We start from the raw sequence: 21,402 nt of genomic DNA, 5'->3' as shown, positions 1-21,402 counted from the left end.
TGCACGTGAGTTAGGAACGGGGCTCGCCGGAGCTCCACGCTTCCACCGGGACTTCTATGTTAATCATTTGTGGTGGAAATCTCTCCTAAAAGCACCACATACTCACACACACATACACTCACACACTCACACAATCACATTATCACACACACCCACACATGCACTCACACATAGTCATACTCACACACTCACATACTCATACACTCACACACTCACACACACTCACACACACTCACACACTCACTCACACTCACATTCACTCACACACTCACACACATTCACACTCATACACTCTAACACACACACACTCACTCACACTCGCACACACTCTAACACACACCCTTACACATACAATCACATTATCACTATCACACACACTCAAACACACACACAATCACATTATCACACACTCCCACACACAGACATGCACTCACACACACATCCCTCTTCTTGCCCAGTGCTGCGGGTGAGCGATGGTTTCCGTGGCTCTCGCGGGGCCAGATCCCGCTCCGGCCAGACTCAGTGACCACTGCCCCCATGCTTGGGGTCCCTGCCCCGGCTGTTCACAGCTCTCCTCTCCCAGACACCCGGCGACCCCCTGTTACGTGTCAACGTGCTTCTCCCTTCCTGATTGGCCATTTGTAGCCAACCGCCATTTACCCAAAAAGGTGAACGAAGGGCTCCGGGGGCCTGACCGAGCCCCTGCAGGGACTGTGACTGACAGCTCCTCCGGGTCAGAATAACCAGGATTGAGCCATCACTAAGCCTGACTGGAGAGCGCGGCACTGATAGAATGCGCGGAACAAGCTCTGAGAACGTCCCTGCCAGTGTGCCCACATCGCGACTGGCGGGCGCCTTCCCACAATGCCCATGCTTCCCATGCTGCCCGTCATGGACGCCACCACGCCCCTGGGCCCGTGCCTGGGCGGTCACTACAGCCGTCACGCCCCGCCGTGATTCCCTCACAGATCCCCAGCTCCTGGAGACCAGGGGACACCCTCCACCGGCTCTGACAAAGCCCGAGGGAGCCGCCGGGGCCCGCACGGGGGGAGGGGTGGTCCGCCGTGACCCCCGGCTCATCACTCCTACCTCTCGGTCCTTGAGCTTCATGGCCAGCACCAGCTGATGTCTGTGGTTCGTGAGCGCCTCCCGGTAATTTCCTTTGGAGAAGAATGCCGAGCCCAGGTTGCCGTGAGCTCGGCATTCGCCCGTCTGGTCACCTGCGGCAGAGAAGCAAACGCTGGTGAGGACCGGGGGGGGGGGGGCCGAGGAAAGAGACGCCGCTCTCCTCCCCGGCCCCCGAGCCCTGGCTGCTCTCTCTCTCTCAGGAGGAGGACTGTTTGCCAGGACCCAGGCCGGGAAGGGCGCGAGCTCCACCCCAGACGAGTAACTTGGGCCACAAGGACCACACGCACGCACAGCGCGGGCTGAGGCTCGCAGAAACGAGGGTAAACCCCCCGCCACGAGCCCGGTGCTCTGTGGGCCTCCTCGCCCATGACCCTTCACCCTGAGCAGCGAGCCAGCAGGTGCGTTTAGGCCCTTGGATCCCTCTCGCTCCTGACTTGGGACTAAGGTACTACCAAATGCAGCTCGATCCAAAGCCTTGCATGCAGTAGGCACATAATGTTTGCTAAGCTGGAGGTCCTGGACATTAGCCCACGGCTGTGACTGTTTGCCCTGAGATGCCTCCAAGGAGAGCAGAGCCCTACAGCACAGACTGGCACAAGCGGCCCCAGCCCGGCACCCAAACCCGCAGAACCCGGCTCAGGATGCGCAGCTCATCGCCCCGGGGACATTTCCCTAACAGACAGATACCCGCCCTCTCGGTCAGGTCCTCTGTACAGAAAGCCTGGACAGAGAGCTGACCCCCTGGAGCCGTGGGGGCCTGAGAGTCAAACCCACGGCAACGTCGGCCTCTGCCCAGCTGCCCCCACCGCACCAGCCAGGTGGGGAGGGGGAGGGGTGAGACGGGACAAAAGGCCCTCCTCTCACCTACAGTTTTTAATTCTTGTCCTCGGCCTCCAAGGAGAATAGAGACCCCAGACCCCTCCATCTCCTGAGAGCCCTGGGGGGCTGCAGGAGAAACCCAGTCCCACAGACAAGCCAAGGGAAGTCCCCCGGTCCTCCGGACCCTCAGCGGGCCACAGAGTGGGCCCCAACAAGGGCCAGCGGATGAAGGTCCCGCCAGCCCCCGGGGTCCCGGGGCCGTACCTAAGGTCTTGGCTACATCCAGATCCTGTTGCATATAGCCAGTGCTTTTCTCTGTGTTGCCCAGGGACCAGTAGGCGCTGCTCAGGGCGGAGAACACGGAGCCCCTGAGCTTCAGGCTGCACGTGCCGATCTTCAGGGCGGCTTCCAGGACCACCACGGAGGCACCGTGATGGCCGGCCGTCAGCAGCTCCTGGCCGACCACCGACACCACCACGAAGGGGCTCTTGTCCAGTTTCATCTTCTGGAGCTGCTGGTAGGTGGGCTCGAGGGACTCTGAAAAGGGAAAGCACGGAGGGGATCAGAGACAAAGCGGCAGCGGCCCCCAACGCCCCCGCCCACCCCGGCAAGGGCTCTCACGAAGGAAGGGCCTGCTGTGGGCCAGGCCCTTGTCCCACAGCCCCCGAGGGGCTCCCCGGCAGTTGGAAGGGGACTAGGGCTCCCACCCCGAGCGACCCAAAGGAGAAGACCCCAATGATGGTGGTGTCTGGAAAGGGAGGAAGGAGGAGAGCCTGAGACTCTCAGTAGAAGTGGGAAGCGGGGAGAGCCCAAAGGTCCCAGGAAGGACAAGATGGAATCTGGCTAACCCCCAGAGGACATGGGTGAGGCCGGAAAGGATGAGGGCTAGGGCTGCCCCGCAGGCTCCTGGGAGCTGAAGGCTCCAGGCGGGGGGGGGGAAGGGGGGCGCTCATCCCCATCTGGACTGGGAGGTTCCCAGACAAATACCGACGAATGTGCCGTAACCTCGAGCCCAGCGCCCATCCCGGCTCCCCACGCCCTCCGTCAGGCGGAAGCACCCCCGAAGCCCTGCTTCCCACGCTCCCCAACAAATGCTCCTGGATGAGCCGCGTACATTCTCCCCCGGAGCCTTCAACGCCCCAGAGAGACCATGTATAAGAACATTTCACGTGAACGCGTGCAAATATGATAAAAACATTTTAATGCTTCCAGAGCATAGGAGAGAAAGTGAAAACATTTGCATTTCACAGATAAATAGACTGAGGCTCAGACATGTAGAGAGACTTAGGCTTCACACTTGGGAACCCCCGGCACTGAGATTTCTCATGTAAAAAAATCAAGAAAAGGAGAGAATGTGTGTGAGAGACAAGGGAAAAAACAAGAAGCAGATAATGTGGGGCAGCTGGGTGGTGAAGGGGGGAGAGCCCCAGCCCCAAAGTCAGGACGACCCACGTTCAAATCCGGCCTCAGACACTTCCTGGCTGTGTGACCTTGGGCAAGTCACTTAACCCCGATTGTCTCAGCAAAGAAAAAAAAATTTAAAAGGCAGATAATGGGGGAAAATATGGATCTAGAGCTATTAAAATATACAGACTAGGATTTTGAGTAAATGAAGAACAGAGATTACAGAAGAATTCTCAAACTTTCAGGAAGCAAAAGGGAAAGCAGCTCCCGAGCTCCGCTTTGTACAACTGCATGACATGAATCAATTAGCAGAAACCAGGGAATCTGCACACAAGAGTCATTAATAATTGCATTCAGAAAATATGTATTAAGCACCTCTGATTTACTGTGGCTCTCGGGGAGATCCAAAGGCTAGGTAAGATAAAATCCCTGCCCTCAAAGGACTTAGGTTTTCATAAAGAGACAAGACACAAGAGAGGGAAATTCCTGGGCTCCAAAGCAAAGTCCTGTGGGGCCCGAGGGGACGAGGAGGGTCGGCCACAATGATCTGGGGACATGCTAGATCATGGAAGTCAGGAGAATAAAGCTACGTATAGAATATACAACAAAGAACACGCCTGATAAAACTGATGACTTGGACACTGATTCTGAACTTCAGGCAGCCCCGACCCGGGGCTAGGGGCCAGAATGGGGAGGACCTGCTCCAGGACCACAAAGTGGGCGCTCCAGCAAAGGGGCGGCTTCAGGAGGAAGCCTGCTTTCTCCTCCTTGGAGATTCCCAAGCCAAGGCAGAAGGATCACTTTTGAGCTCTAATTTATAGAGGGCTATCGTTTCTAGCCCTTCGGGTACGGGTTGGCCCAGCTGGGCACTGAGATCTCTTCCAAGTGGGAAATTCTATAACTCTAGAACGAGCCGAGCAATCCTGGGACAATCCCATGGCCCTTGTGAGCTTCAGGTTCCAAAGCCGCAAAAGTGAGGGAACTATTGGATCATGTGACTGTGAAGACCTTCTCTCTGACCCTTACAACCCCTCCAAACCACTGCAAAATCAGCATTAGGAACGAGACATGCAGTCACTTTAATTGTTGCCCTCTAGGACAGCAAGAATCCTAATGAGGAAACCCTTGATGAAGTAACAGCAGTCCAGACAACCCCGAACCATTGGGCCCTCCTTCCCTAATGTCACCACGGTCCCATGGCTTGGCTGCCCAAGCTGACCCAAGTCTGCCCTCATTTCCTTCAGCCTTCAGAAGACTAAAAGGCTGGAGCTGGCTCAAACTGAGACAGCAGCACAGCGGTTCCCGGGCTATAAACCTCAATCAAGCACGTGGAGAAGGAAGGAATCAGGGCAAGGTGAGGGGTAGGTAGTGTGGTCGGTCCGTCACCAAGCCTCCAGTGGGGCCACTTCTGTCCCCCCAGAAATCAACTGGGGCAAGGACCGAGACCTGAGCTAGAGAAACTCCTCCCGGTGGGAGGAAGCTGGGGGGCCTTGAGGTCTGGCCTCCAGGGAAGCCACAATCAAGTCAATCAGAGAGTGAGTAAAAGGGGTTATGAGGGGGGGGGTCCAATTACCGAAGCGCTCATGAGGATGAAAACTCAAAGACAGCGAGCATGAGCCGATAAACCAATAGGGACATTTAATAACCAAAGGCAATATGGCCTCCAGATCAACTAAAAGAGTCCAGATAGCTCTGAATAAATATTTCAAGACAAAGGAAAACGAATTAACACTTGATGAAGCGGAGGATGCTGCGGATTCCCCAGAGAGCATGGAACCATAGCGGGATGTTCCTGAATGGTTTAAAAGAGAAACAAACATTGGGAGAGCGGAATTTACAGCCGGCACAGCAGAAATAATTGGCAGACGAGAAAAACTCGGATCCACGGTGGCAAGGAAACAAAAGGGAAGATTACTGATTGGAAAGGCAGACACACAGAAGGACAACTGGAAAAGGAGAAGCGACAAGCAATAACGTTAAAAGAAAACATGATCTCCTTACGAGCAGAATGGATTCTAAAGATGGCATCCAAAGAAATAACTTGCTCTCAGAAGAATACCAGTCGAAGAAACTTATCGTGATGCAAGAAATATTTTTAATAAAGCTGTCCAGAATTTCAGAACACAGAAAACAAACTGCAATGGAAAGAACCCGCAGATTGCCTCCAGAAGAAAAAGAAAAAAGCCATATGCCGCAAGCTCCAACCCACACAGTGGTCAAACTGAACAATTCTGATGACAAACGCCACATTCTGCAAGCAACCGGGAGAAAGATCATCAAATACAGGGGAAAGACATTTGAATACAGTGAGAAAAAAGCCACTGGATTTTCCTCTGGAGCTATTTCTAGCTCGATTTCTCTTGTTCTGTGTTCTAAGATGCTAAACAGCTCTGACATGCTATGCCGGAGGAGGGGACGGGGAGGCTGCCTCTCGGCCCCAAACCGCCGCCTTCCTCACTCGCCACACCGGCTCCTTGTCCCAGGCTCGGCTTCTCTGCACCAGCCTCAGATATAAAAAGCACAATATTTGCAAATCCATAAAAACAGAGAGAACTGCTTATTATAAGCATGTCACAGTTTATGACAAGATGATATGTCTGCCATATATATCTCTTCTCCTTCACAATTCTATTTTAAAGCATCATTTGGAAAGGATACGAGCTAGAAATCAGAAGGACAACAGCAGGGGGAGAGGCTGTTTCTCCACGAGGGTTGGCGGGGCAGCCACAAGAACAGCTGGGGAAGGATCAGGGGTCGGTCCCAGCATCTGTAAGATGTCTCAGGGTCCCCGGCTTGTGGGCACCCCCTCTCCTCCCAGGAGCTGTAAGAGGAGGAGAGACCAGAAAAGGGGGCTCTGGCTGTGCAGTTACCAGGCTAGGCCGAATCCTGGTACTGGAGCTGAAGATGGGGGCCACGCCCTGTGCTGCCCAGCAGGAGGGGCCGGACTGAAGACCTCTTCTTCCCCGTCCAAATGGCTGCACAAGATGTCCGCAGCCTTTTCCCCTCCTCCCTCGGGCTCTTCTGCTAAGACCCGTCTGCTACCAGGCGGCCATTGTCCCCTTCCCAGAAGAGGCTATGATTGGTGCTCCCTGGTGCCACGCCATCGCTACCAACTGGACCGGGCTAAAACGCAGCTGTCACAACATATGACTTCAAGTCTTGTTTCTGGAACCAGTAGCTTTCTCCCAAGTCCTGTTACCATAGCGACCCCCAAAGTGACCAGGACCCGGAGCCTTTCTTCCTTCAATCTACAGAGTGAACAAAGAGCACTTTGACATCACAGGCAAGCCCATGAGCACCTGGAGCACAAGACTGCCGTGAAGAGGTCCAATTAATGGGCTCACATACAGGCAGAAGAGCCCCGAGCTTCCCCAACAGAGTGAAATCCCCCTGGAGGATTCAAAGCAGAAGCTGGGGGATCCCACAGGAATGAGGATGGGGCAGTTCTGATGGACTGTCCAAACAGGATCAGAATCACAGATTCCCTGAGTCAGAAGGGGCTTCGGGAGCCCAGAGGGGGAGCAGGATGAGCCTCAGGGGCCTCAGGAGCCCAGAGGGGGAGCAGGATAGCTCAGGGGCCATTAGTCCAATCTCATCACTAGATGATTTGTGGACACCGAGGCCTGGAGAATGAGGTGACGTGTCCCCGTCACATGATCAGGAGGCAGCAGAACCAGGATTCAGATGCCAGTTTTTTGTTCCAAACTCATTGTCTTTTCACTAGCCTTGGCTGATGACCCTGAGGGAGGGAGATCCCGCTGACTCTTAGGCCTGGAACCACTGGGGGCTGCCCTCAACGCTCAGCCCATTGCTCCTGCCTCTGTTCTCTCCAAATCCTCTTCCCATCAAAGCTCTCACGTCTTCCCTGGCTCTTCTGTCTCCAGGCTTCCGTGGATCCTTTCGGGACATGAACTCCAGGTCGTTCCTCGCCCTCGTGGCCCATGGTCCTTCCTCAAACACAGCATCCAGAGCTGGGGAGGCCCTTCCCCGTGGCCTCGGGGTCCTGCTCCCTACTCAGAGAGCCCCGGAGCTCCTTAGCACTGGGGGTCCCAGCCCCTGAAATGCCCGTTCTTTCTGAGACAAACTTCTCTCCGGGTCAGCCGGACCACACGCTCATGGCAGGGGAGAAAAATCACGGCTCTGACAGGACAGTCACTGTCTCAAGACCACAAGGCAGGGCTGAAAGTAGCAGCTCAAGGCCAGTCCCTGGTCTCTGATCTTTCAACTAAATGTCACTGATACGTATTTTTTCCCATTAGAAAGCCAAGTTCTGGGTGCATTCAACATATTTAATTATAACCCCTCCCCCCAATGATAGTCTACAAAGGCTGAGCACCTAAAAATGCTCGTAAAAGGGTGAGCGTGAACTGCCGCTCCGACTTCCCAGCACTATCCAGGAGGACGCGTGGCCACCAATAAGCAGAGGGAAAGTGAGCACCGGGACAGACTCCGGATCTGACACTTGGGGGCTTTGTGGCCCTGAATGAAGCACTGAACCTCCTGAATCTCAGTTTCTTCATTTGTAAAATGGAAAAATATCATAGACAGCCTGTCTTATTAATAAGGATGTTATGAAGAAAGAACTTTTAAAACTAAGAAGCTCTGATGTAAAAGCTAGCTATTATTGTTATTATCAGAGTAAGAAAATTCTGACAATTACTAGTGCATAGAATTGCCTCAAAGTAAAAGTTGCTCTCTTAACAGGGAAACAATCTTCAGGCTTTTGGGGCCTGGAACGAGCACCTGTGGCAGGTGGGGGTTTTGTGGTTTTCTTCCTCTAGCCTATACAAAATGTGGGGTGTCAGACTGACTGCAGAGGCCCAGAAATCCTCACTAACTCATCCAGGCCACCTGGGGGTCAGACTTTAATCCCCCTGGGAAATGGCCCCCAGAACTCTGCTTCTCTCTCACCGTCTCTCAACGTCGAGCACTCCCTTCATTGAACCAGTCAGTCCTGATCTGGTACCAGGGATGCTCCCAGACTCTCTCTTCCAAAACGTCCGCCACCTCTCACGTTTGCCGACGACGGTGAGGGACGGCTGGCCAAGGCACGACGGGGCTCCAACTCCAAGCCACAGGCCCAGCTCGCAGACTCGTGCTAGCCATGTGTCCATGAACGAATGAACGAATAATATTTATGAAGCATTTATTACTACAGCTAAGAGCGGGGGATAATTTAAAGTGACAGAATATTTACTCAAAAAGCTTACATTATAATAGAAAGGCAATGACCCATGCAAGGGAGAGGTGATCAGGAAAGGAAATTTTGTTCTGAAAAGGAAGAATATGCTGCGGTGTCAGAGAGAAAATGAGATGGCCTGGGGACAGGGCTGAGTGACAAGTGAGACTGCGAGGGAGACAGTAACCAGCTGGGCTCCCAACTCTGCCAAGGCCCGGGGCACGGATTCAGAAAAACCTGTGGATGGAAGTCCAGGCCCAGAGCGGGTCCCTGGGGTGGGCAGCTAGGGGGCAGCTGGGGAGGAGCGGGGTGGCTCAACGAGACTGAGATGAGCTGGAGAACCGTCTGGCCTTAGGCTGCAGCAGCCTGCAATGGAGCTCTCTACATAGCAAGCCCTTGGTGCACACTTTCCCATTGATTTATCAAAGCCTTCTATAAATGTAAGCTGCCATCATGTGATTAAATGAAACAATGAGATGGAGGGGCAGTTGGTTTTGGGGTTGCGATATTTGAAATAAGTGAAGAGCAGTAAGATGCTATTAAGGGCAGCTAGGGAGTGCCCAGGAGCACAGAGTGCCAGTCCCGGAGTCAGGAGGACTCATCTTCTGAGTTCGAATCCGGCCTCTGATACTTCCTAGCTGGGGGAACCTGAACCACTTCCTGAACCTTGTTTGCCTCAGTTTCCTTATCTGTAAAATGAGCTGGAGGAGTAAATGGCAAACCCCTCTCATACCTTTGCCAAGAAAACCCCAGATGGAGTCACACACAGAGTCGGACGTGACTGAAAAACAACTGAACTGAAAATACCATACTGGGGGTAAAATACAAATAATGTAATATAATAAATGCAATGCAATATAACTTAAAATGGTGGTACCACAAAGGCCCACTGGGAGGAGCAACGTGGTGCAGGGGATGTCTGCCTTCCTGTTATCTGCTCTATTCCCATCACTATTATGATCATTATTATTTTCCTCCCCATGGGAGAAGGCATTTTAATGACAGAAAATGTCTTATCTCAAAGTAATGATTCTACCAGTGGAATTCCATGTATCATCATCTTCATTAACACACAGTTATCGAGTAACTAGGATGTGCAGACCACATGGAAAACATGTATGGGAGAAGTGAGAGCAAGAGATCTTCCGGTGGTCATTCCAAGAAAAACAAAAAACCTCAGTTCCTCGGCTACACAGGCAAAACGTCCGCATTGGCCAATCTTTTCCTTTCCCTTTAACTAACGTTTCTGGCCTCGTTTCCAAAAGCCAAGAGAGATGCTGCAAAAGCCGGAGGAGAAAAGCTGTTCTAAAGACCAAGTTGAAGAGAGGAACCTTAGTGAGCAGAGAGATTTCTGGTGTGTCAGAGAAAAGGTGAGAAAATGGAGAAAATGCCATAAAAGCCAGGAAACCAAAAGTTCAAACTAAACAAAAAAGAAAAAGGATAAAAAGGGTGGGTTACACTTGTTTCATTTCAGTTCGGTTCTTCTTATGGGCCCCTTCCTCCTGGAGGGAACTCGATCACTTCCACAGATGGGATGAGGGCTTATTCGGCCTCTGTGGGATACACTCCAAGAAGGGAGACCCTACTACCTCTTAAGTGGACTGCGTCATGTTCTCTGACTCAGTCGTTCTTTAGGATGAAGTTATTCTCTAATTAAATATAATCAACAGTCCCTTATTGAATATAATTTTTATTACATTGTGGTCCATTGTTGTATGTCCTTCACCCTCAACGAGGATCCTGGTATCCAGGAGGCAACATCCTGACCTGCAATGAATTGGATGGGAGAGAGCGCTAAGCAAAGCCACCTGCCTCCCTCTCCCCTCCGGAGCCATCTGGGTCCAGTGGCCAGATATGGATCAGGATGACTGGAGACGGCCCTGGAGGTGGTGGGAGACTTCGGCCCTTTTAAGCTCAGGTTTCTGTCTGACTGAGGCCGCACCCATTCAGGGATTAAGGCTAGGTAGCAATAGAGGCAAAGAATCTCCTCATATTTAAAAAAAAAATCTAAATGAATGAATGAATCTGGAAGAGAAAGACCCTCAAAGTTTCTGACAAAAGTAGAAGTGATTTCTATTTACATTAAATCTGAAGAAATCAGGACCCAAACAATGACCCAATGTGACTGCCCTGGGATCTACTCAATCAATGAGAAGCTGAGTGGTTTGGGTTTAAGTCATGGTACTTAAGAAGAAATGTGTCCCTTAAACACCAAAATATTTGGAGGGATCAGAAATCTAAAGGAAAAAAGAATCTGGCTTACCATATATGGACAGAAGGAGGGAAGGAGAGAGGGGAAGGAAGGAAGCAAGGAAGGAGGGAAGGAAGCAAGGGAGGAAAAGAGAGAGGGAAGAAGGGAGAGAAAGAGGAAAGAAAGGAGGGAGGAAGGGAGAGAGGAAGTTTTCCAACAGAGCAGTTCCAATCTATGGACCATTTCTACTCACAGAAGTTGTTGTTTGTCCTTTGTACTTGAAGAGGACTATGACATCAGGGAAATGGTGCCATAACATGCAAGTGAATTGGATTTAAGTAGGGAAGCCTGTGCAAGGTCACCTGCCTCACTTTCCCCTCTTGAACCATCTGGATCCAGTAGCAAGATATAGATAAAAATATATTGAATATTTCTGTTTTTCTTCATTTGTTTGTGAGGCTTTTATGCCCTAATATATGATTCGTTTTTGTGAAGTGCCACAAACAACCGAGGAATATGTACACTCTTTTCTATTCCCACTGAAAACTTTGCCAAGTTCTATCACATTTAACTTTTTAAAAATTCTATTTAGACCCCCTATGTCTTCTGGTTATTTTTTAGTTAGAGCTACCTAAGTTCTAAGATGGTAAATCGGGTTCCCTCATTATAATAGTTTTTTAATTGTCCAGTTCTCTCTATAATCTTTTTTCTTTAAGCGTTTAGATGTTATACCATTTGATGTACATATATTTTGTAATGATATGAGTTTGTTATCTATTGTATCTTTCCTGTTCATGTTTTTAAATTAAGTCTGTTTTTTATATTTCTTTTTGGAGATCATGTCTACAACCAATGTTATTGTTTCTAAAAGATCTGGGCATTTTTTTGTGTGATTTCTTGAAATGTGATGTCTAATGTCTCTTTTTTTAATCATAGCTTTTCAGGCAGTCCAATGATACTTAAATTCTCTCTTTTTTAAATCTGTTTTTAGGTGATTTTTTTTTCTACTACATAATACCTTAAATTTTTTTCTATTTTTTCAATCCTTAATATTTCTTGTTTCAAGGAGTCAATAGAAGTTAAAACTCAATAGAATCAATAGAGGGTCTCAACAGAGACCCAATGGGGTCATTTTTAATTTACAAGGACTTGTTTTTCTTGGATAAAGTTTTGTCTCTCTTGAATTAAATTATTAATTTTCTTTCCAAATCTTTCTTCTATAGAGCTCATTTCTTCTCTCATTTTTTCCTCTAATACTTTTATTTGATTTTTAAACTCATTTAAGTTCTCTTTTTATACTCAATTCATCTCTTCTAATAATTCTGATTCTATTTATCCACAAGTTGTATACAGCTTTTCTTGAGGTGTTTCTTGAAGACGTTTTAAAATCAGTATCTTGTTCTGGGATTGCATATTAAGCATCCCTGTCACATAAGAATTCTTTATTATAGGATTCTTATGCTGACCTCAGCTGGAAAGATGACTCATTTTCACTTTTTCTTAGAGAGTTTCTAATCAGAACACAATCTGGTGTATTTTCTAGAATTTTGTGGAGAAGTTTGGAATGGTGATGAGGAGCTCAGCTGTTATTCCTATATCTCAGTTTCATCCTTAGTTTTACTTTATTACAACTATATTCCAATTCCTACTGCTTTAGCAGTAGGTTTCCACCTGGGCCTGAGTGTTTCTTTTTATCAAATTTGGATAACTATATTTCAATATAAATGCTTTCCTTTTGTAATCCTGTGCATTTTACTTTATGCTTTAAAAATCATATTCTGGTCAAAAGATGTGAAAAAACAATTTTCAGATGAAGAAATTAAAGCCATTTCTAATCTAATCTAAAGCCGATTCTAAAATGCTCTAAATCATTATTTGTTAGGATTACTAAGTGAGAACTCGGGTTGTCTGGACAGTGACAAGGTGAGAATTCAGGTTTTCTGGACAATTACAAGGTGAGAACTCAGGTTGACTTGATAGAGGGGGCAAGCTCATTGGCTGGGGTGGTTCTTCCCAGAAGCCCTTGCATTATCCCACGCCCATTCTCTGGGAGAATAAAAGAGAGGACTCTCAGAGAAAGAAGAAGACTCTCTGCATTACATCAGGCCTGACGGGGCTCTCTGCAGGAAGGGAAGTCACTTCTAAGGACAAGAGTTAACAGCAACTACCTGGAGACAACGGTTCGTTACAGGAAGAAGAATCTGTCTGAGAGATTTGAGTAGACACAGCAGATCTCTTCCCAGAGAGCGATCCGGCAGCTTCTAGAGACTACAGCTCGCAACAATTATTGATTAGAGAAATGCAAATTAGAACAATTCTGAGGTACTACTTCACATCTCTCACATCTAAGATGACATGATAAAATAATGATAAATGTTGGGAGGGGATGTGGGAAAACTGGCTCATTAATGCATTGTTGGAGGAGTTGTGAGCTGATCCAACCATTCTGGAGAGCAATTTGGAATTACGCCCAAAGAGTCATCAAACTGTGCATATCCTTTGATCTAACAGTGTCTCTACTGGGTCTGTATCCCAAAGAGATCTTAAAAGAAGGAAAGGGATCCACACATGCAAAAATGTTTGTGGCGGCCCTTTTTGTAGTGGCCAGCAACTGGAAACTGAGTGGATGCCCATTAGCTGGGGAATGGCTGAATAAGTTATAGTATATGAATGTTGCAGAATATTATTGTTCTAAAAAAATGATCAGCATCTGATTTCAGAAAAGTCTGGAAAGACTTACATGAACTGATGCTAAGTGAATGAGTAGAACCAAGAGAACATTGTATACAGCAACAAGATTATGTGACGACCAACTACGATGGCCATAGATAGTTATTCTCAACAATGAGCTGATTCAGGCCAGTTCCAATGGTCTTGTCATGGAAAGTGTCATCCACATCCAGAGAGAGAACCATTGAGACTGAATACAGATTGAAACACAGTATTTTCATCTTTTTGTTGTTGTTTGTTTCGTTGGATTTTTTTTTCTTTCTCATGTTTTTTCCCCTTTTGCTCAGATTTTTCTTGTGCAGCGTGATGAATTTGGAAATATGTTTGGAAGAAGTAGACATGTTTAACCTATATCAGATTGCTTGCTATCTCGGGGAGAGGGAAGGGAGGGAGAGAGGGAGAAAAATTTGGAACACAAGGTTTTGCAAAGATAAATACAGAAAGCTATCTACATGTATAAGAAAAAATAAAATACTATTTAAAAATAAAGTGTGATTATAGCCTCAAAAAATCATATTCTAATGACTAGTACCTGGGTTTCACTGATATACCAATGGGCTCCCAGACAAAAAAAAAAGGCCAAGAACCTCTGCGGTAGGGGTTATTCCTAATCCTTTGAAGGCTGAAAATTCCTTTCTAATTGAGGATAGAATACTTTGGGTAAATATGAACCAGTCACTACCTCCCACCCCCAAGAAAATGCATTCATTTCCTTAAGATTAAATAAAATTAAAATGTCAGTCAACCATTTTTAGGGACGTTTCAGTCAAATGCAAATAAGCATAGGAAATTTTTTAATCTCTCCTCTCCTTAACGATGAATACACACGTGCTTGTGTATGTGTGTGTTTGAGTTATTGAAAGACTATCCAGGCAGTATTCTAGGCCCTAGGAATACAAAGGCAAAACTGTCTTTCCCTTTGTTGAATTAATATTTCATTAGGGGTAGGATCAAGAACCCATAAAAGCAAATTCTAGGAGGAATTAGGAAGAGGGGATTCAAAAGAGAAATTCTGTAGGAAGTATCTTTGAGTTCAGCTGGAGGAAGCTAAGCATTTTAAGAGTCAAAGAGAAGGGAATACAGTCCAAGGATGTGCAGAGGCACAAAGTTAGATGGGAAACAAAACAGTAAAAAAGTATTTGATGCAACCATGTCCTTAGGGAGCTCAGAGTCTCCGAGGGTAAGTAGAATATGTACGAGGATAACCAGAATATAAGACGAGGCATGTGAGGAACAGCCCAGGAGAGATCCAAACAAAGGGTTCCCATGTAGGGAAGCAGAGGTCACTTTCACATGAAGGGCCAAAAAGGTTCCTGAAGCCTGAAGTGACGAAGAAGGTGAACCTTGGAAAAGGAAAGCTGTGGGAAAGAGAGAGGGGGAAAATGTTCTCTCCAGACCGGGGGGGGGATAGGGTGGTAGGAAAGTTTGCCTGGAATGTAGAAAGGCGATAGGACCACTGCCATGGGAAGGACACTGCCACAGGGGGGATGCTATCACAGGAAGGACACTGCCACGGGAGGGATGCTGCCACAGGAGGGACACTGCCACGGGAGGGACAATATCACAGGAAGGACACTGCCACGGGAGGGACGCTACCACAGGGGGGACGCTATCACAGGAAGGACAATGCCACAGGAGGGACACTACCATAGGGGGGACACTGCCACGGGAGGGACACTGCCACAGGGCTCCCTCCACCAAATAAATACTCCTTAGACACTGACTGAATTACTGGTGAGGAAGGAAGAGAGCCAAGATCAGTGGCAAGGCTGGTGTGGTCCCGTTTCCTGCGTCTGAGGTTGCCTCATTAGTTGGGAATCCCAGATATTGGCTTTGTTTTGCGTGGAATATGCAATCTTAGGAGGGCTGACATCTTGCCCGGGCTGGGGTGTCCAAAAGGCCTGCAGAGGCAGGACTTTCCAGTAGCTTATCCCTGATATTTCAGTATTTTCCGTAGCCTTACCTCGCATGGGAGATTTCATGGCCGCTTCCACCATCCCAACGAGAAGCTGCAGACTCTTGGGATCCTGGGCCAAGCCTGATGCAAAGGCTGCCAGAGCATCCGCATGGCGTCCAAGATACTGGAGGGCAACACCCTGTCGGAAGTATGCCTGCGAATATAAAGAGAGGGGATACTTTAATAAGGAGAGCAGCAAGACTGACGACGCCACGAGACAGCAAACCGCCGACGCGTCCGAGATGAGAGAGAGCTCTGCCGCGTGAAACGGCCTACGTGTCCTTCTTCTTCCAAGAGCAGAGGCTGTGGGACGGCTACTTTATGTCTAAGAGGATCACTTTTGTCACTCTGATGGGCTCAAGGACCTGGGATCTAGAAATCGTATTTCATGCAACAAACACCTGCCAATTGCCAACTACAGAGAGGAGGTACAAAGACCAAAATAAATCGCGCCCACCCTGAGGGGGACCAGACTAGAGAGACTCACCCAGAGCAAGCGCGTGCTCGGGGATGATTCTGGGCCCTTATTTCCTCCCTGTGCACGTGCCCGACACACCGCCTCTGCTCCATGCAAGGAATACACTTTTTTCTCACTTCCACATCCCAGAATTCCTCACCAGCTCCTGGCACCCCACCTCGCCAAGTCATTTTGTATTTCCCTCACATCTGATCTGTATTTGTTCCCTCCCCCGTGGCATGGCTTGGAATGGAAGCTCCTCCAAGGCAGGAGCCCGGCCTCCCTTTTTTTTTCTTTGTATCACTAGGAGATAGCACAATGGCCACCTGATACAGACGAGGTGCTAAATCAATGCTCGCTGAAAGGATGAATAAGTACTCCACAATAAGTACTCCACTGATACAATCAATTCCTCTTCTCGTCCTCTTTCTTCCAAATTCCCTCAGTGTCTACTCTGGTATTAGAGTCATAACTCAATAAACTTGCTGAGCTGGGTTTTTCTTTTTAAATATTTCAGATATGGCTAACCAGATAAATTGTATTATTAATGCTTATTTTTAAAGATAACCCTAATAACATAGAATAACACTTAAGTGTTTCATGTTGAATAATTTAAAACAAAGTTATAATTATATAAAATGAACATATACTTTCCTTCAAAATTAATCATCTCCATTACCGTTCTCTATTTTAAAGAATATTTACTGAGTCGGTTTATAAAATAAGATTATCATCAGTGATTAAAATCAAATATTATTGACTAGAGAAAGAGAAGATGGAGGACGGTCAAATCTAAACGAGAAGAAAGTTCTGAATCACAAAAATTGCTTTCATGCTGGTTTAAATGATTTCTAATACATATGGAACAGGAAAGAGGCTAATGAAGTGTTATGTTACCAAGTACAGACCTGTGAATTTGCTTGAATGAAAGAATAAAAAGTTATGTGTAACCAACAGACATTTGTTGCAATATGTGCCTTAATGTTCTCTTAAGGAGGTCAAATATTCCCGGTACACGAGTGTTTACCCTATAAATCTGCTTCACAAACCCTTTCACTAACGGTAAACTTTGACCCAAATCACTATGCATTCAGAACAAATGCCATTATGAAGTCTGAATAGAATTTTACTGAAGCTCAGTACAACTCACCATCAACGCCCGAGACATACTTTGTAAATGCAGACATAAATAATCATAAAGATTATTATTATATCTATGATTTTGATGCGGTTAGATATAAACACATGTGCATGTCTTTGTACATTTTCTAAGCTGTTCATACACATCATATAACAACCCTTAGGGGTAGGTTAAGAAAGCTGGGGGGGTTAATTTCCACTCAACACCCTCCTGCCCCCCCCCTATACACGCAAACACAAAAGATCTAGATTATAATCATAAGACATTAGGTAATGAAATTTTTTTTTCCCCCCCTGAGGCTGGGGTTAAGTGACTTGCCCAGGGTCACACAGCCAGGAAGTATTAAGTGTCTGAGACCAGATTTGAACTCGGGTCCTCCTGACTTCAGGGCTGGTGCTCTATCCACTGCGCCACCTAGCTGCCCCAGTAATGAAGTATTAAACTGGATTCCTTTATGATTTGTAAACACCTTTCACTGATGGAATTAAAGGGCAAAAACCCAATTGGACCTGACTGTTCATGCTTACAAATAGGCTTGAAGAATATTCCTCGGAGGAACTGGAGGTCGGCGATGCTTTTCTGAGGAAAGCCCTGCAGAGAGAGGAAGAAGTACCTTCCCTCTTCCCTACTCCCAACCCCAACGGCATCTAGTAGCAACTTGCCAGGAGTGAGACACATTATCAGACACTCAAGAGCGCTTCCATTTGAGAAAACCCGAGCAGCGGCTGAGGAAGCTTGAGGCAGACGTGATGCAAAAAGCAGTAGCTTCAGGGAACAAAGGCCCTAGCGACAGAGGAGAAACTTGGCTGTGGACTCCAGGGAAAATAAAGTCATGGACAGGAACAGAACCTCTTGAGCCAGTTGAATAACTTGTCTAGTTGAGATATCACACTCCAGGAGAGTCATGTAAAGACTACGAAAAGAGAAATGACTTCCACGGCCTACAGTAGCAAGGGCTGCCTTTGTCTCACAATCACACTCACACACGACTGTAAGTCTTACAACTGTACGTGAATTTGATCCCACCCTTCCCTTGTGGAAAGACTGCCTCAAGTTCATCGGAGAGATGGTTCACAGCAATTATTTTGACTGTGTATCGATCTGGGCTAAAAGCTAATCCTACCGACGGGATGACTATTAATTGGAGACATACTTGCAAGGGCTCACGAGCCTTAGTGTTAGGAATAAACAGCCAAAGGGTTACACCTAGAAGCGGAAAGCAGCAACCCCTCTGGGGACCCACTCCATGAGTGCAAGATGGAGAAGTAGCCCACCGAAAAAGCATTATCTCCATCGTGTTTTCTCGGAAGGAAGGGTAGCCCAACGCTATCTAATAATTTACCCAAGATGACAGTTCCTTAGTTACAGGTTCAGTTAATGTCAGTCTTATCCCTACAATCTGATAATAGTGAAAAGAGCACCGGATGGGAGTCGCTGCAAGCTCTACCCTGAAAATTTATCATCTCACCCTTATGAAAGCCTCCGTCTCCTGGCATAATCACTGACAGAGAATTATCACGAGGAAGTGTTGGATCACCACGGGCTATCATTTTTGTTTCCCTGCTTCCCTTAGTCACGGCACCCAGGACCTATTCGGTGTTGAGCAATACAAAATGCTTCTTTTCTTCCCGATTCCAAAACAACACAAACAAAACAGCGTAAATGCGAGGAATTTTATAGAGTGAACCACATCAAATCGCAATTAGTCTAAACTACCAGCAGCTGTTATAACTCAGAGAGTCCTGTAAGACAATAAGAACCTGAGACTGCATTTTTAACACTAATTCATAGAGTCATTTCCCTTCACCGGGCCCATCCACCGTTTTAATTTTTAATGTATTTACAGACATTTGCTGCTATTTTTCTCCTTTCATATTTAGGTAGTAAGGATGGAAAAAAGCAAGACAGTGTAAATGCTACATAAAATCTAACATTGGCAACCTCATTTCTAAAATCCCATGTTAAAAGTAAACTAAAGATATTCAAAATAAAAATTCATGACCAAATCTTGAAGAACAAAATCTACCGGGAGGCCAGAGATCGGTACAAAAAGCCAAAGGTTTAAATGTCTCTGTTTTGTAATCAGATGTCTCTATGTAATTGCCCTTAATCAAGAAGCAGCGTAAAAACTCTGATCATCTCTCACTGGGTGCTCTGCCCTTGTCAGACTCCATCTGGAGTACCGTCCTTAGCTTTCCACGCTACATTTTGGAAGTATTGACAAGCAGGAAAGAGGAGAGGGAGAAATTGGAAACCATTTCACGTGAATAGCAGCTGAAGGACCTGGGGACAGTTTGCCCTTAGAAGGTAAGATTTAGAGAGAACAGCGTGATCTCCGCCTCCAAACACTGGAAGGGTAAATGAACGTCTCCTTGGCTGCAGAGGTCAGCCAGAGGGGGTCCGAGATTGGAAGCCCAGGAAGCTTGGCTCGGCTCAACCCAAGACAATTCTGTGAAAGATCGGGCTGCGTGGCTGTGGCTGTGGGATGGGCTGCGTGGCCGTGGGCCGGGATGTGTGGCCGTGGGCTGGGATGTGTGGCCGTGGGATGGGATGCGTGGCCATGGGCCGGGCTACCTTGGGAATGAGTTTCACATCAGCAGAGGTATTCGAGACTACCCCCCAGCCGGGCTGCTGCAGAGCTTCGTGCTTTGGACAGATTTAAGGGCTCTTAAATAAAGGAGACTTGCCGACGTGTAATAACGCCTGATATTGGTATGGCCAAGCTTTAACATTTACTGTCTCATCAAGAGAGAAACACACTCGCCCATGTCTGCCAAACGCAGGCACTGAAAACCCTCATTTATCTGCCCCATGAGAGGTAGGCCAATCCCCATGTCAAGTTCAAGCTGCGGCATCAGGTTCCCACTGGGACTTGAGTGATTCTGAGTGGTTACTTGGAACACTCAGAATTCAGAGAGGGAGCGGCAAAGAAAGAGGTAGGAGGGGAACGAGCCCTGAGAAGTGGGCTCTCAGCTTGAGTGCCTGCCGGCAGGAGCACGCCCTTCCTGTAATCCTGCCTGGCCCCCTCCCCGCCGCCCTTCATTTCAGCTGGAGAGAGGGAAGGGGCCCAGGAGAAAGCCACGGAGGGCTCCATTCTTCCCTTCCCCTCCTTGGGGCAGTTCCAGAATTTCAAGCCAAATATTCATCGAAGGGCACTCCATCCATGGGGCAGTACCATCCTTCCAGAAGCGAGCTTCTCTTATTCTCTCCTTGACATGGAAACTAGTCTCACCAAAGGCCCCGAGAAACCCTAGGGTCTCAAATGACAGAGTTAGCTGGAAGGGGCCTTGGGGTCCAAAGGCCTTCATTTAACATACAAGGATGTGGGGAAACGAGGGCTTTGGCACTTCCCCAAGATCACAAAGAGCCCATTCAGAGCCCAGCCTTTGGGCTCAGGCTCTGCCTCCCTGTACAACTTGCTGCCATCGTCGCCATCGTCACTGCTGTCCTTGTATTACCAGCTCCACCAGCTAACGTTCGCCATTGTGGCTTCACACGGCCTGGCCGGGACATCGGGTCCCCAATGGTTCTGAGAACACGGGCCTTCTGGGCAGGACCCGTTCTGATTTTCTGTGAGATAACTCCCTCTGCTCTCTTCCTCTGCTCAGATGCTCAATGCCCTCTCCCCTTTCCCCCCCAGGCTGTCTGCCACTCTCCAACAGAATACTCCCCCTGTCTCCAAGCTCACCCTCACCGCCGGCCTTCCCTGTCCTTGGGCCACTCCCCTCCTGCCAACACACACGTCCATGGCTCTCCCCTCCTCAAAACCCCCCACCTGATTCACCCCACTTCCACTATCCCCCTCGTCCTTGGTGAGGGAAGCCTTCTGGAACAAGCACCTCCACGCCCTTTCCTCAGTCTTTTCTTAATTCTCTACAGCTGGTGACCAGTGGACAACACTGGGGCCAGGAAGTCCCGAGTCCAAATTTGACACTATGTCTGCCACCCTTTCTTCAGTTTAAACACTGGGATAATCGCTAGTCCCTCCTCCCAAGGTTATTGTGAGGATCATCCAGGATACTAGTGAAGGGGCCGTCCTGCCAGTCACTCGGGCTCACTTTCTCTGTTACCCCGAGAGCCCCGTTTCTGCCTCCACCCCCTTCCCCTACCTGCCCCCCACCTCTCCTCTGCCCCTGCCCCTCCCGTCCCTCCTCATTCCATCCATCGTCCACTTAGCAGCCAGAGCCGTCTTCTTCAAGGGCATTTTCTCTACTTGATAAACTCCCTGGCTCCCTGCTGCCTCCAGGATGAGACCTAAAATGTGGGTTTGGCCCCGACGCTCCCCTTGCTTCTCCTCCAACTCCCCATGAACAGAGGGAAGGAAAGTGGAGCAAGGGGTCAGCAAATGACTGCAACAGACCAGGCGAGGAGGAAGAAGACGAAGAGGAGGAAGAGG

The 21,402-nt window shown here is 48.1% G+C and overlaps 1 protein-coding gene across 4 annotated transcripts in view; it reads right to left on the bottom strand.

The window, feature by feature from the left end:
* The window catches only part of TTC28 (tetratricopeptide repeat domain 28), a 554,617-nt gene that overhangs the window by 204,895 nt on the left and 328,320 nt on the right, over positions 1-21,402 (bottom strand). For all 4 annotated transcript variants that reach the window (XM_074295047.1, XM_074295055.1, XM_074295071.1 and 1 more), the window contains 3 exons: positions 15,415-15,562; positions 2,212-2,484; positions 1,090-1,220 (listed from right to left, as the gene is read on the bottom strand). In XM_074295047.1, coding sequence (XP_074151148.1) covers positions 1,090-1,220; positions 2,212-2,484; positions 15,415-15,562 — 552 coding nt within the window. The remainder of the gene's footprint in view (positions 1-1,089; positions 1,221-2,211; positions 2,485-15,414; positions 15,563-21,402) is intronic.

Source organism: Sminthopsis crassicaudata, chromosome 1, assembly GCF_048593235.1.
Source record: "Sminthopsis crassicaudata isolate SCR6 chromosome 1, ASM4859323v1, whole genome shotgun sequence".
NCBI lineage: Eukaryota > Metazoa > Chordata > Mammalia > Dasyuromorphia > Dasyuridae > Sminthopsis > Sminthopsis crassicaudata.
The sequence above is the reverse complement of the archived record's forward strand: the minus strand, read 5'-3'. Positions and strand labels throughout refer to the sequence as shown.